The sequence below is a fragment of the Miscanthus floridulus genome, chromosome 3 (assembly GCF_019320115.1).
Source record: "Miscanthus floridulus cultivar M001 chromosome 3, ASM1932011v1, whole genome shotgun sequence".
NCBI lineage: Eukaryota > Viridiplantae > Streptophyta > Magnoliopsida > Poales > Poaceae > Miscanthus > Miscanthus floridulus.
In genome coordinates this window covers 140,845,745-140,860,345 of record NC_089582.1, presented here as the reverse complement: position 1 = coordinate 140,860,345, position 14,601 = coordinate 140,845,745, and the positions used below count along the sequence as shown (strand labels likewise).

Sequence of the window (14,601 nt, the reverse complement as noted above, 5' to 3'; positions counted from 1 at the left end):
GGTTAAGAAGTAGTGGAATGCCACATAAGGGCTCTGCCGACCCTGTCAGCGAATGATGGATCCGAATTCCACACTAACATACCCGTTAGCGAGCTCATTGAGCGCGACACTCGAGCCATCGAGGCAAGTATCGTCAACTCAGCCTCTCCAGTTGCAGAAACCAAGGACGGGGTAACACGCGAAAACATGGCCGACCCCTATCAGACCCTAAGGGGCTCGAGGGCTCGAGCCGCTCGATCCAAGATTGAGAGACCGAGGTTCGAAGGCTGACCCACGAAGGGTTCGGGGCCACCTCGCGTCGAACAAGAGCCAGGGGAGAAAACGTAGATGAGCCTCAGTGGCCTTTGCCCAACCCGCATTGAGGTGGATAGGGTCATCTCAACCTTTTAGTTTAATCTAGCCCCTAGCCGAGGCCATAGAAACCCCATTAAGGGGGAATCTGTTGGAAGGCAGGGCAAGGAGCAACAGAATGCCACCCGAGGGCTTTGCCGACTCTGTCGCAAAGCGATGGGATCGGATTCCACATGAACATTCCTGTTAGCAAGCTCATGAAGCACGTCACTTGAGCCATCGAGGCAAGTAACATCGCCTTAACCCCTCCAGCTATGAAAAACTGCGGACGGGGCGACACTCATAAGACAAGCCGGCCCTTGACCGAATCCCACCACGCGTGGGGGCTCGAGGAAGGTTCGGGACTAGCGGCAAGGTTCGAGGGAACAAATTGGTAAGACCGCAAAAAGCCCACGGCCAGACGGCTATGGTAATTTTGCTCACCAGCACAATCAAAATTTCCCCTAAGCACCTTGGGCCCTATGGTCTTAACAAACGGAAGGGTCGATCGTGTAAATCTTTTCTCATCGCAAAAATGGAAGAAGGTAAGATCGAACAAACAAAATGAAATTGCAAAACAAAGCCACAAATCTGTTTTTAGACACAAAAGAACCGACACTTGTTCACATATTACGGATAAATGTTTATCAAACTGATTTAAATAACTACTTCCGCGGAGGGAGAACCGCTTCTTTCAGCCTGTTCGCCAGGTTCAGCGCAAGGGGAGTCATCGCCCTCTCCATCTCGTCCAGCTCAGCATCTTCATAGACAGGCACGAAGCCTTGGCTCATTACGTCCAAGTTGATCTCTCGATCATAATGAGAACAGGCAATGGTGAAGGCCTGGGTGATCCTGGCATGAAAGACATCCTCCTCAAGTTGGCTTACCCACGCTGTGATACCCGCGGCATGAGTCGTGAGCGAGCTGGTTCCCTCTAGCTGCGCCACCCTTAGGGCATCGATGACCACCCCGACAGTGGCTTGCAGAAGGTCATGCTCATCACTCTTGGTCTGAAGGATCCCTCGCACTTCAGTGAGCTCCTTGCTTAGCCCGGCCGAGATGCTCTCGGCGTCCAACCTTTGGCTCACCGCGGCTCCAAGATCCGCTCGGAGGGAGTTGACCACCTGACGTGCCTCATCGCGCTCTCGAACGGCTCGGTCGCGCTCCTCGCGGGATCATGCCACGCTCCAACCGAAGTCTTTCTTTGGTTCGGTGCAGCTCGTCCTGCTCCCCGCACAACCGGGCGATCACCTCGGCATCCCGGTCCACCCTCTGCTGCAGGGCCGTGGACCTATCCTCGGCCTTCCACCTGAGATCCTGCTTCGTCTCTAGCTCAGCCACGACCTTGATGGCCCGCTCACTAGCCACGGCATCTTTCTGGAGCAGCTCGTCCTGCTCCTTTTGGATCCTGGCGGCCGCCTCCTCGTCCAGCTTCACCCTCACCGACAAGTCCTCGAACATCCCATGGATCTCCTCCGCGTCCCGACGCGCCTTGGCCTCCCGCTACTGGGCGGCAGCCAGCTGCGCGCCCACATCTCCTCGCAGTCGGGCCTCCTCGGTAAGGTGGTCCCATTTCGCCTTTTGCTCACGGAGGCACCGGGACTTGTTCCGGCTACGAGCAATGATACACTGAAAAGAAGACCGGTATCAAAAACACAAAAATACGTGAAGAAAGAAGAAAATGAGGGAGAACATCAAGCGGATACCCAGCCAGTAGGAATGAGGATTTCACGTAGGGCACCACTAGCCTGGCTCAAAGCATCCATCATAGCCGAGAACCCGATGTCAAGATTTTGCTGCTCCAAGCTCTCGGTAGCATCATCAAGCGAGAAATGAGCCGATGTTGGGTCCTCGGCGGCCATCCACTGCAGCGGCGGCTACCCCCACGTGAGGGAGTGGCTGCCCCTTGACAACAAGGCTGGGGGTGACCTCCTGTGGGTCCTCTCCACCACCCCACGACACTCGGAGACCCATCGGCCGTGTCCTCCTCCATCCGGCCCGCCTTGGGCACTGCAGCCTAGGTCACCGGTGGCATGGATTGCGTCGCCCCATCGGACGCCACCACAGCTGCATCCGACTACGCCTGGCTCATCGTGGTTGGGGACCCTCTGGCCGTGTCCTCCTCTGCCCGGCCCACGTCGGGCGCCGTCACTTGGGCCGCCGGAGGCACAGATTGTGCCGCCCCCTCGGACACCACCATGGCCGCGTCCGGCTGCTCCTAGCTTGGCGCGGTCATGGCCACCCCCACCGGTGACACCAGACCCCTAGTTGTCGGTGTCGCACCCATCACGGAAGACACCGCCCGCTCGGCAATCACCGAGGGCGCAGGCGCAACCACGGGCGCCGCCGGATCGGCCAACAAGGCCGCAGCATCAACGCTGCTCCTACCCGAAATAGGGGCGACGTCGGGCAATGCTGTCCATCCCGCCTGAAGGGCAAGGCTCTTCTTGGGCGCCAGCCCCAGAGAGTGGCCCCGTCGCAAGAATCTACAAGAGGAAAAAAGGCATAAGGTCAAAACAGAAAAATAAAAAGGGGAAAAATAGGGGAGTCAGTGGCCTACTCTAGCGCCTTTGGGCGGTGGGAACATTTTGGGGATGAACCCCCAGACCCCCACCCCGACTTGTCTTGGCGGGACCGCTTCGAGCCTGCCCCTGCTCTCGGGTAGGGGGGCTCATCTCCCTCATCTCCGAGGGTGCGGCAACAGAGCCGCCCCTCTCCGTCGATGCCTCGGGCGTGGCGGTGGACCCGCCCGCCCCCATCAACTCGTGGGGCGCGGCAGCAGAGCCGCCCCCCTCTATCAGCACCACGAGGGCGGCGGGCGACCTGTCTCCCCCCATCCACCGATCCTCCGGCGGCACCCCGGATGGGGCGGCAAATTCTCTGGCTCCCACCAGCCCCAAGGACTCGCTTCCCTCTACGTGGAAGGGGAGGGGTCCCTGCATGGGTCGGTGGGCGACTATCAGCATATCTTCGTCCTCCAAGATGTCCCAATCCACGCCAGTGGCTACCTCGTCATCGTCGTCGTCGTCGTCACTATCTGTTTCCTCTGCTCGATCATGCGCTTGCTGCTTCCATAGCCGCTCCTTCTTCTGGAGCTCCCTCGTCCTTTTGTCCCAGGCAGTCACGATACGATTTGTGGCCACCAGGATCCGGTCCTTCGGCAGCGGAGTCGGGCTATCCATGAGGATAAGACTCCTCAGTTGGTCCCGCTATCCTGAGGTCAGCGTCAAAGGGTTGGAAGTTCAAGTAAAGAAAAATACACGGGAAAGGAGAACTTATGAAATCGATGAACCCCGGTTCTGGCCGCATCGGAGGATGTCTTGGCACCGGATACACAAAGTCAAGGACAATGCCATCGGTGTCCTTCGAAAGATCCATCGCCTCCTTGATCCGCTGCACCACTTCGGTGGGAAGGAGCGCTCTGTCGGCGAGCGTCGTCCCTTCAAGCGATGCCTCGAGCACCATCAGGTACAGGGGGAGCGCGTGGCTCATCAGCGGCACTACCCTCCGCGTGTGGTAGGCGCCGATGATCCCTGACCCCTTCACGCCCCTGTCCTTCAGAATTTGAAGGGCGGCGAGGTGGTCCTTGATCCTCTTCTTATCTTTGTCTGGGACACCCCACCTCCACGACCTCGGAGCCTATTCGATGAGGCGCCCGGTGTACACCGGCAAGGGGGCGGTCATGTCGTTCTTGATGTAGAACCACTATGAGTGCCACCCCTTATTGGAGGTCGACAAGCGCATCAATGGGTAGTCGGTCGCCCGGGTGTTGCGCAGACGAACGCTGGCACAACCTATCGGCATGCTCAGCTCCTGCTTCTCGACCCACTTCTTCGACAGACTGACGGTGAAGAAGTGCCACCATAGATTGAAGTGGGGAATGATCCCCGGGAACCCCTCACACAGAGCGATGAACGTCGCAATATGCTGGATCCCATTGGGATTAAGATGCTACAACTCCACTTGGTAGTAATCCAACAGCCCCCGAAGAAACACATGGACAAGGATGGCGAATCCCCGCTCAAGGAAGAGAGCAAAGGACACGACATATCCCTCGGGCGGCGATGGCTCGTCCTCATCACTAGGAAGCAACCACTCCATGAAGGCGGAACATGGGCGAAGGAGGCCACGACAGATGAGGCCCTCTAGGCGCTGAGAGGTAATGTTGGATCTACACCATGGCTCCATTGAAATGGCGGCTGCGCTGCGGATGCAAGCTTGACGGCGGCTGCGATGTGGATGCAAGCTCGATGGCGGCTGCGATGCGGATGCGAGCCCGACGGCAGCTGCGATGCGGATGCAAGCTCGGTGGCGGCGGTAGTACTGGTGCGGGAAGCTCTGGCGATTGGTGGTGGAGGTTGGCGATGCAAAGGCGAAAAGGAGGAGTACGGAACCCTAGGGGCGAACCCTGTGGTTTTATAGGGGCAACGGATGCGAGAAGCGCAACCATCCGCCTCAATCTCTGAGCCCACCACGACATGCCGCCATGTCACATTGCGGGATACGCGCCCGCGATCCCTATCCTTTCCCACAAAAATCACCCGGATGGTTTGCCTTCCCGAACGGATCAGACTCTCCCTCCACGGAGGGGATACGGGCCAGAAAATCTCTTCGCCGGCCCAGGTGGGCCCAGAAAGCCCAAGGATCGGCCTGACGGTCTTGATGGCCATCCCAACGAGGGACGGGGCCACGAGTGACTAAGACCAAGGTACGCGAACATCAGCAGGGGGGTCTCGATCCACAATCGAGTCCCAGCCAGGCTGACCCTAGACGAAACCCCCATGAACAGGATACCAGGGTTCCCTTAAAACTATCTAGCTGACAAAAATCAAATCCCACAGCCTTACCCGCGAAGGATCCGAAATTACCCCCCCGGGCGGTTCTATCCGAATCACCCAGGGGCTCGGGGGCTACACCCGTCGAGTGCGCTCGTACGCACCCTCTGGCGAATCAAAATACCCCTGGGCGGTTCTATCTGAATCACCCAGGGGCTTGGGGGGCTACACCCGTCGGGTGCATTCGCGCGCACCCTCTGGTGAATTGAAACCCCCGGGTGGTTCTATCCGAATCACCCGGGGGCTTAGGGGCTACACCCGTCGAGTGCGCTCGCGCGCACCCTCTGGCGAATCAAAATACCCCTCGGGCGGTTCACCCGGGGGCTTGGAGGCTACACCCGTCGGGTGCGCTCGCGCGCACCCTCTGACGAATCAAAATACCCCCCGGGCGATTCTTTCCGAGTCACCCAGGGGCTCAGGGGCTACACCCGACAAGTGCGCTCGCGCGCACCCTCTGGCGAATCGAAATACCCTCCAGGCGATTCTATCCAAATCACCTGGGGGCTCGGGGGCTACTGTCGGGGACCTAATACCGGGGTACCCAATGAGGTGGGACTAATAACCATCGAACGTTAACACTTCCGATCAGACAGGAACGCCACTGCATTTTTTGTCCGAATGACAGAAGACTGGTTCCGCCTTGCCCGACCCCCGAGGGCTAGGCTCCGCCTCGCCCGAAGGCTAGGGGCTGGCTCCGCCTCACCTGACCCCCGAGGGCTAGCTCCGCCTCACCCAACCCTCGAGGGCTAGGCTCCGCCCTGCCCGATGCCCGAGGGTAGACTCTGCCTCACCCGACGAGTACACCCTGTACCTTCATAATGATGAGCATAGGGTACGACATGACATTCAAGTCAAACGCAGCACCAAGGACCATGCCCTACGCCGCGGCAGGAAAGTACCGCCAGGATATGACGGGATGGGCGCTTTAGACCATTCTGGTATGGCAGAGTCCGAATAGTGTTGTAGGCGTCGCCTTCAGCCCTCGGACACGGAACCTAACATAGACATACGACAACCACTACGGTCCAGGAAGAGACTCGCGCCCTCTACAGTGATGGACGTACTGTCGCCGCGCCGTCCGCTCCCCACAGGGCCACAGGTCAACACCCTTATCTGACACGTCGCCCGAAGGGGTGGGACAGGACATGGCCACTTGCTGATCCGGTAAGGGCATGGCGTCGTCAGGGCATGGGCACCCGGCGAACGTGCCAATCCCTGACACCGTCTGGCCATGTCAGCAAGGCTGGCTCAGTAGAAAAGGTGGGCACAACACCTTCGGAGGGGCTTCTTGGCCTCTGGTTTTTTTCCTTTCTCCCATCTGTAACCCCTGCTCCCCCCTTGGTCTATAAAAGGGAGGGCAGGGCCCCCCGCTAAAGGGATCGACTCTTGACACACGACACTTCACACACAGCTGAGCAGCGACCTAAGCTCTCAGCAACCCTTTCGACCATTCCATCAGAGACTTGGGACTCGTCCCTCTCTCGATCGTTTGTACCCCCTACTACGAACTTTTTTCGGTGCTAATAACATGAGCAGGAACAGACTGGACGTAGGGACATTCAGCCCGAACCAGTATAAACCTTGTGTCCTTTAGCGCACCATCCCAGCCTAACGCGCATCAATTATAAATTTACTAGCCGGTGTTTGTTCGAAACATCGACAAAACGTATGGGCCTGGGTCAAAGCTTTGACACCAGGGAAGGGACTGACATGCCTCGATATAACCCGTGGCCATGACGGGCCATACCTGAGGGTTCACATCAAGAACAGCGTCGGGCGTGCCGGTGCTGTTCTGCCTAACCCTCGTACGAACGACGACAGGCGCGCCAGTTCACCACGATGTCCGCCGGGACGGGATGGAACGCCATGACTGGCAGACGACGCCTGCAAATGGTGTCGGTGACGGACGGGGCCACGACGTGGAGCCGTCCCTATTGACATCTACAGGATCGGCGGGACTCACATGAAGGAGAAGAAGGACCCGACGATCCTAAAAGCCTTCCTCCCTCTCATTCTTCTCCTTTTCCTCCGCTTTAACCCGCACTTTCCCTTAGCTTATAAAAGGAAAAGCAGGATGTCCCATGAACGGGATGAACCATCGCCCCATCGAGATCCGATCCAAATCCGCAGAAGAGCACGACACGAACACACGACTGAGCAGCGATCGAGCTCTCGGCACCCACTCACTTCTTCCACCAGAGACTTGGGATTCTTTCCCTCTCTCGCTCTTTTGTAACCCCTACTATAAACTTTCAGTGCTAGTAACACGAGCAGCAGCGATGAACTGGACGTAGAGACTTTCTGCCCGAACCAGTATAAACCCCGTGTCCTCTAAACACACCATCCGAGCCAGATACGCAATACTAGAAATTTACTCGTCGGTGGTAACTTGAAACACTGACAGGGTGTCACATCGGGTGTCACATGGAGTATCATATGAGAGTGTTCGGATAATAATAATAAAATAAATTACACAAGTCCTCAGTAATCCACGAGATGTCCAGTGTATTGCATGGACCTCGACGGCATGGCGAACCCAAACGCCATCCTAGGCCTCTTTCTCCCTGTCCAGTGTATTGTATGGGCCCGCACAATGTGCCGACGTTGCAAACATCGTAGCGATGTACTCCCTCTGTCCACAAAAGAATGTAACTACGGGTTACATGCTAGTAAAAGTGGTTTAGATTTAACCAAATTTCTAGAAATACTATTCACATGTAAAGCTCCAAAATAGTTTATTTTAAATATATATTTTATAATTAATCTAATAATATTTATTTAATATTATCAATACTTTTTTATCTATAATTGATCGAAGGATACTAAACAATGAACAGAGGGAGTAACGTTTTTATTTCCCTTTGATCGACAATTTCCCTTGGTGCTAGACTGCTAGCACTACATGCAAATGCAATGCCAGTATGCCACTTGCCCACTTCACCGCGCAGCGACCGAGTGACACTCTCTCCTGGTCCTAGCATTTTATTACGCGACGATGACGAGCATCATCTGAAAACAACCCCATAACCATACACACAGGCCACGGCCGACGCCACCGCCAAGATTAGCAGGACAGAACCCGCAGGATTAACCAGGCCACCCACGCCCGCGCCCGGCTGGGCCCTCCCGCTCCCCCTCCCCGCGCGATCGCCGCCGCCGCAAAGCAATGCCTCCCCCTCCGCCGGCGGCCGCCCGCAGCAGGGGCCGGTGCAGCGCGCTCAGCTTCGCGGCGGCGCGGGACCGCTGCTTCAGCCACCGCTTCCGCAGGGCGGGGCTGCGCCCGCTCGCCGTGCCGCTCCCGGGGCCCGGCCCGGACCCGGACTCCGACCCCAACCCGGCCACCACCGTCCACATGTGGGTGCCCGCGGGCCCGCCGCCGCGGAACCCGCTGCTCCTCCTGCACGGCTTCGGCGCCTCCGCCACGTGGCAGTGGGCGCCCTACCTCCGCGCGCTGATCGCCGCCGGGTTCGACCCCATCGTGCCCGACCTCGTCTTCTTCGGCGCCTCCTGCACGCGCCTCCCCGACCGCTCCGACGCCTTCCAGGCCTCCGCCATCAAGGCCGCCATGGACGCCATCGGGGTCCCCAGGTTCGGCCTCGTCGGCGTCAGCTACGGCGGCTTCGTCGGACACCGGATGGCCGCCATGTTCCCGGAGGCCGTGGACCGGGTCGCCTTGGTCTGCGCGGGGGTCTGCCTCGAGGAGAAGGACCTGGCCGAGGGACTCTTCCCCGTGGTTGGGGTCGGGGAGGCCGCCGCGCTGCTCGTGCCGCGCCGACCGGAGGAGGTGCGCCGCCTCGTCCGCCTCACCTTCGTGCGCCCGCCGCTCATCATGCCCTCCTGCTTCCTCTGGGACTACATCAGGGTTGGTTATTACTTACTACTCGGTTTCAGTCTTTCAGTGTTCGGATTCTGTCAAATTTGGTTTGAATTTCCACCGGGTATACTCTGTTGGATTCTTACATTATCGGCTATATAACATCTGGTGAGATTATAAAAATCTCATTAGGGGGGAATATTTATGCACCTCTAGATGAGAGAATGTTGTGTTCTGTGTGCTGTGGGATGGTAACTGCGTTGGATCGTAGTATTTCACTTCAGAAATTAGCAAAAAAAAAACATATGGATTTTTTCTCTCTCTCTCTCCCTCTCTTTTCTTCCGTTTCCTGGCTTGTCTGAGAGAGATACTGATACGGATACGGAAATACGATCACCAGCGCTGCTGCAGGTAGAGGCAGGCGTGCACACTCACGTGCGCAGCAGATTCCTCCCTTCCCTCACCGACCCGCGCTGCCCCATCCACCTTCCTGCCTTGCGGGCCCGTGCACACTGGAGTCTGGACGGCACGGACGCGCTTCAGGGCCGCATGAGCCCGCCGGTCGTGCGGCCGGACCCGATTTATCCTTTATCCTGTATAGAAAAAAATTGTTTCATGTGATCTATAGATCTATGATCTTGTGATTTATAAATGTCTGGAGGTAGAAAAAGACTGGAGGTAGAAGAAGGCTAGAGGTAGAACGAGGATAGAGGTTGTTGGATTTTAATTCTATGGTGCAAAAAAATTTATGTGTTGAAACTCTATAAAACACATGGTTATTAGGTAGACAGACTCCGCTTCTCTCTCGTGAAAATGCAAAGAGGGCCCCAAGTTGCCCTTCACACTTGGGCAGTTGTGCTGCACCATTTGAATGTCTGGGACTGAAATTGCTATGGCTTCGGCCATCTTAATCGCCTGGTTTCAGTCTACCAGTAGACGCTTAGCAGAGTAGTTAACAATTCACTAGATATCTTATTGTAACCATTCTTCTCCTGAATGAGAATTCTTGTAGTGGACGCTGGACACTAGCGTTGTTGGATCGTTACCAATGGTTAACACGTAGATTTGGTGGAGCCGACAAAGCCTCACAAAACTTACACGTGTCGATAGCTTGGGAGCATATCATCGTTTTGGCCTTTGTCTTTGTTCGCATATTTGGATACTCTGTTATTCGCTTCTGTGGAAGGCAGAGGCAGGGGCAGCATGGCCACCAGCCATTTGCACGTGCAAGGCCGGTGGTGGGCTGTGAGTACTATTTGGTTCCGGGACTAAAGTTTGGTTCCTGTCAGAGTATTAAACATAGAGAATATCACCTGAAATAACCACGGATGTATAGTTGTAGTTGTGATGTTCTTTGAGCTTTCCCTAAGTACCATGGCAGAAATTTACTTGAAGTTGATGTGCCTATTTCGTTGAAGTGGAGCGAGCCTTGTTCACAAATCCTTCTTCAAATCAAGCTTAATTTGCTTTTATCTGATCACTTGTTAGGGATTTCAAACACTTTTAAGTACATGCATGGAGCTTAACTCTCTATCTGAACTTTAAATTCTTTTGCAAGTGAACCTTTATTCCTGAACACGCAAGTTCATTTCCATGATGTGCCTCATCATTCTTTACTACAAAGCTACTTCTTTCCCTTCTAGAAGACTCTACAAAGCTTCCTACTTTGCCTTTTTCTTTTGACAAGGGCTCACTTCCCTTTTGATCAGGTACTTTCATGACTGGAAAGGTAACTGAAACCATTCTTCTGGTAGTGGCTCGGTGGTTATCTGGCTGCAGACATTAGAGCAGTTTTTTTTGCGATCTGAGTGCATCTCATAAGCTTACACATCTTTTTTTTTTTAAACGCAAAGCTTACACATCTATAAGATGTACACTAGTGACATGGATGTGCTGCTTAACAGGATATTTTTATGCATCAAACAATGTAGCCAACGAACTAGTGAGATTAATTCCAAGTAAATGGATACATCTCTATCTTAGGTAACGTCATTGATGTGAACCAAATTTTCATTCTTTGTGTGATAAAAGCCTAAGATTGGCAATGTTCCAAAGATGCAAATGGATGAAAAGTGAAAATTAAACCGTTTGAAAAGCTTGCAATGCTTCATCATTAATACTTTATCACTGTGAAAAAATCATGCAGAGGTTCAGGAGATCTACAGTAAAACAACCTTGTTTGATTTGCTGATGACCGTTCTGACAAGTGTGGCCTTGTTTTACTGCATCAGGTGATGGGCTCTGATCATATCCAGGAGAAGACTGAGCTGCTATACGCTTTGATTAATGGGAGACAACTCTGTACTCTTCCAAAATTGACCCAGGTACATAAATCCTAGTGACTAATGCTGAAGTCCAGCGTGTTTATATCGTTATTACATTTGAGAGAACTGACTGACACCTGCTTGTGACAGTATATTCTTGAACTTCTTATTATCTCAATGACCGTGACACAAAAAAAAACAATGATTTGCAGTCTCTTTTATTGATACTACTTTTCTCAATTCGATCTATTGCAGCCAACGCTTATAATCTGGGGGGAGCAAGATCGGGTGTTCCCAATGGAGCTGGCTCACAGATTGAACCGGTTCGCTGATGCTACCTCTGAAACTCTCTTATTCGAGATGAAGTTTAATTTACCACGGTCCCCATGAAAATTGTTACGAAATTGCTGATCACTTGACAAATCGACAGGCATCTAGAGGGGAATTCTCGATTAGTTGTTATAAAGAATGCTGGGCATGCAGTCAATATTGAGAAGCCCAAGGAAGTGTGCCGGAACATCATTGAGTTTTTCAAGGAGCCGGTTGCTGGAGCTGCAAACGCAGACGACAAGGTCTGAACCTTTCATCTCTAACCAAGAGACTGAGCTCTGTCAATCTGCGGAGTTGCAAGACTAATTTATTGATTTTTGGCTTGCTCAATCCCTCGATTGCTCAACAGATGATGTACTAGCAGTCTAGCCCTTCTTTAAAACACACTTACGCAAACGAACATAGATCATGCAGACACGCATGCAACCATGCATGCTAGATTGCTAGTTGGTTCCCGGCGGCAAATCTTATAACGCTGTGCTGTGGTTCATCTCGCAGGTGTAGCTCCCACCAATGGCGGACAGATCTTCTACCGGTGAGGCTTAAGTTGCCTGCAATATGATAACCAAGTTTGGGAACAATCCTTATGATGCTACTGCTCCTGAAGATGATAGTTGATAAATCTTTGGAGTCATTATTTGCAAATGTGAATTTTGCTCTTACTAGTTTTGTCCTAAGTTGAATAATTTTAGGCCCTGTTTAAATTACAACTGGATTATTTCAATCTAAATTATGTATATTATTTTTATAATTATAGTAATTGGAGTGTTGGATTTCGATTATTGTTGGTTAAAGTGAGAATGGCTACAATCCAGCATTGTTTAGATTACAACTAGATTATTTTAGCTGATAACAACGGATCCAATCATGGCTTTCAACTCAATAAATTTATAGAGAAGAGTATCAGTATTAATGATCTGACTAGAAAACATATTTCATGCCAAATCTAATAAAAATACTTATTTTTAGGAGTATGTTGGTACATTTTTGTATAAACTTAATCAAATCATAATGATTTTCTTTTATAGGGCAGAAGAGTATTATTGTATTGATTTACATCAACCATCTACGGTCCCACACGGAAGTACAGCATTACAGCACACGCTCTGAATAATTTCAGCACTTGCGCGCGCGATCTCTTGCATGAACCTGTCGAGGTTGACGCGCGACGACCCGCCCGGCGCGACGGCCGCCCTGGCCTTCTCCTTCCGCTCCGCGGCCCTCCTCCTGGCCGGTGCGCCCCTCCCCTGGGCGCCCATCAGCTCCCTGACGGCCGCCTCCACCTCGCGATGCCCCGCCTCGCGCGGCATCTCCAGGCCCACCCCCCACTCCTCGCACGCGTACCGGCAGTTGGTCACCTGCTCCGAGAAGAAGGGCCAGCACAGCAGCGGAACCCCGGCGCGGAGGCTCTCCAGCGTGGAGTTCCACCCGCAGTGGCTGAGGAACCCGCCCGTGGCGCGGTGCTCCAGGACGGCCTCCTGGTCGCACCACCCCACCGTGAGCCCGCGCCCGGCCACCGCCTCCGCGAACCCCTTCGGGAGAGCCCACCCGCCGGCGTCGCGCACCGTGTCCGGCCGGACCACCCACAGGAACGGGCACCCCGCGGCGGCCAGCCCCCACGCGAACTCGTCCATCTGCTCGCCCGTCAGCACCGTGATGCTCCCGAAGTTGACGTACGCCACGGAGCCCTTGCCGTCCTCCTCCGCGCCGTGCCCGTCCAGCCACGCCGCGCACCGGTCGTCGTCCCTCCACAGGCTCGAGGTCAGAGAGGGCAGGTACGACGGCGGGGAGACCTCAGGGCCGAGCGGGCCGACGGTGAAGGTGTTGGGGAGGCGGGCCCGGATGGCGTCGAGGGAACGGCGCTCCAGGTCGTCGAAGGTGTTGAGGAGGATGCCGTCGGCGGCCGGGGAGTCGAGCTCTGCACTGCTTGATGATGATGGTCAGCATGGTGTCGTCGGGGTCCGTGGTGCGGATGAACGTCGGGAGGTCGCGGAGGCGGGCGCCGGGCAGCATGTCGGCGATCCAGTCCACCGGGGTGTCCAGGTACCCGTTGGTGAAGCACGTCTCATCTGCGCGTATATGTGCGAGTTAACAATAATGCAGAAAAATGGAACCTAATGCCGACTTCAACTGTGAGTAGTCGCAAAAAAAAAAAGACCTTCAAACTGTGAGTTATGCGTCTGATTGCATGAATGTGTATGCGATATTGCTGCTTATGTGTAATACAAAGATATGAATTACCTTAAGCCTCTCTACCTTAATTCTTAAGGTGTAGAAATCACCACCTTAATTCTTAAGGTGTTGGGGCTAGCGCAACAGGGTAATTAAAAAATATCTCGACGGTTTTGAATTTTTTTTTATAGTTATTGCATAAAACGTTAGGATAAATAGCATTATCTTGACGGTTTGTGAAAAACACATAGGAAAATTGATATTATTTCGACGGTTCCTGCAAAACACGCAGGAAAATTAAACAACCGTCAGGGAAATTCATAATTAATTTCCCTAACGGTGCACCGTCAGACATTTTTTAATTACCCTGTCACGCTAGACCTGACGGTGCACAGTCAGGAAAATTGATTTTATATTTTCCTGACGGTATTTTCAATTTCCCTGACGTTAAGTGCACCATCAGGGAATTTCTGCTTTCTAGTAGTGAAATAAAATTAAAGCAGTCTTCTACATGCATCATGCATCACTTACACAAAAAAAAACCCAAAATATGCCCTCAATAAATTTCGTCTATGTAATTTGAGCAATCTGTGAGATTCACATATGTAATATATGCACCCCCGGTAGATGCAATGAAAAGAAGTCACGCCTACTTCATTAAAGTGTTAGGGGGGCGGGGGGTGCTTGCATTGGGCTACTAATAAGCTCCTAAAGCTAGTACTGGTAGAGTCAAACACCCTAACTAATCCTTTAAATAAGAGCTCAAAATGAGCTCTTTAAACATTGGTGCCTACTGTTTATTATTCATCGGCTTGCCGGAATCAGTGCAAAAAAAAAAAAAGGTGAGAATCTTCAT

At 53.4% G+C, this 14,601-nt stretch overlaps 1 protein-coding gene and 1 pseudogene across 1 annotated transcript; one reads left to right on the top strand and one right to left on the bottom strand.

The window, feature by feature from the left end:
- The first annotated feature begins 8,187 nt into the window (after positions 1-8,187).
- Positions 8,188-12,355, top strand: LOC136542632 (uncharacterized). The gene is made up of 5 exons (XM_066535152.1): positions 8,188-9,027; positions 11,211-11,303; positions 11,499-11,566; positions 11,674-11,815; positions 12,072-12,355. The coding sequence occupies exons 1-5, from the start codon at positions 8,332-8,334 to the stop codon at positions 12,075-12,077; spliced, it is 1,005 nt and encodes a 334-aa protein (XP_066391249.1). The 5' UTR covers positions 8,188-8,331; the 3' UTR covers positions 12,078-12,355.
- A 149-nt stretch (positions 12,356-12,504) lies between these two features.
- On the bottom strand, positions 12,505-13,655 carry LOC136544566 (UDP-glycosyltransferase 85A3-like; annotated as a pseudogene).
- Between the last annotated feature and the right edge of the window lie 946 nt (positions 13,656-14,601).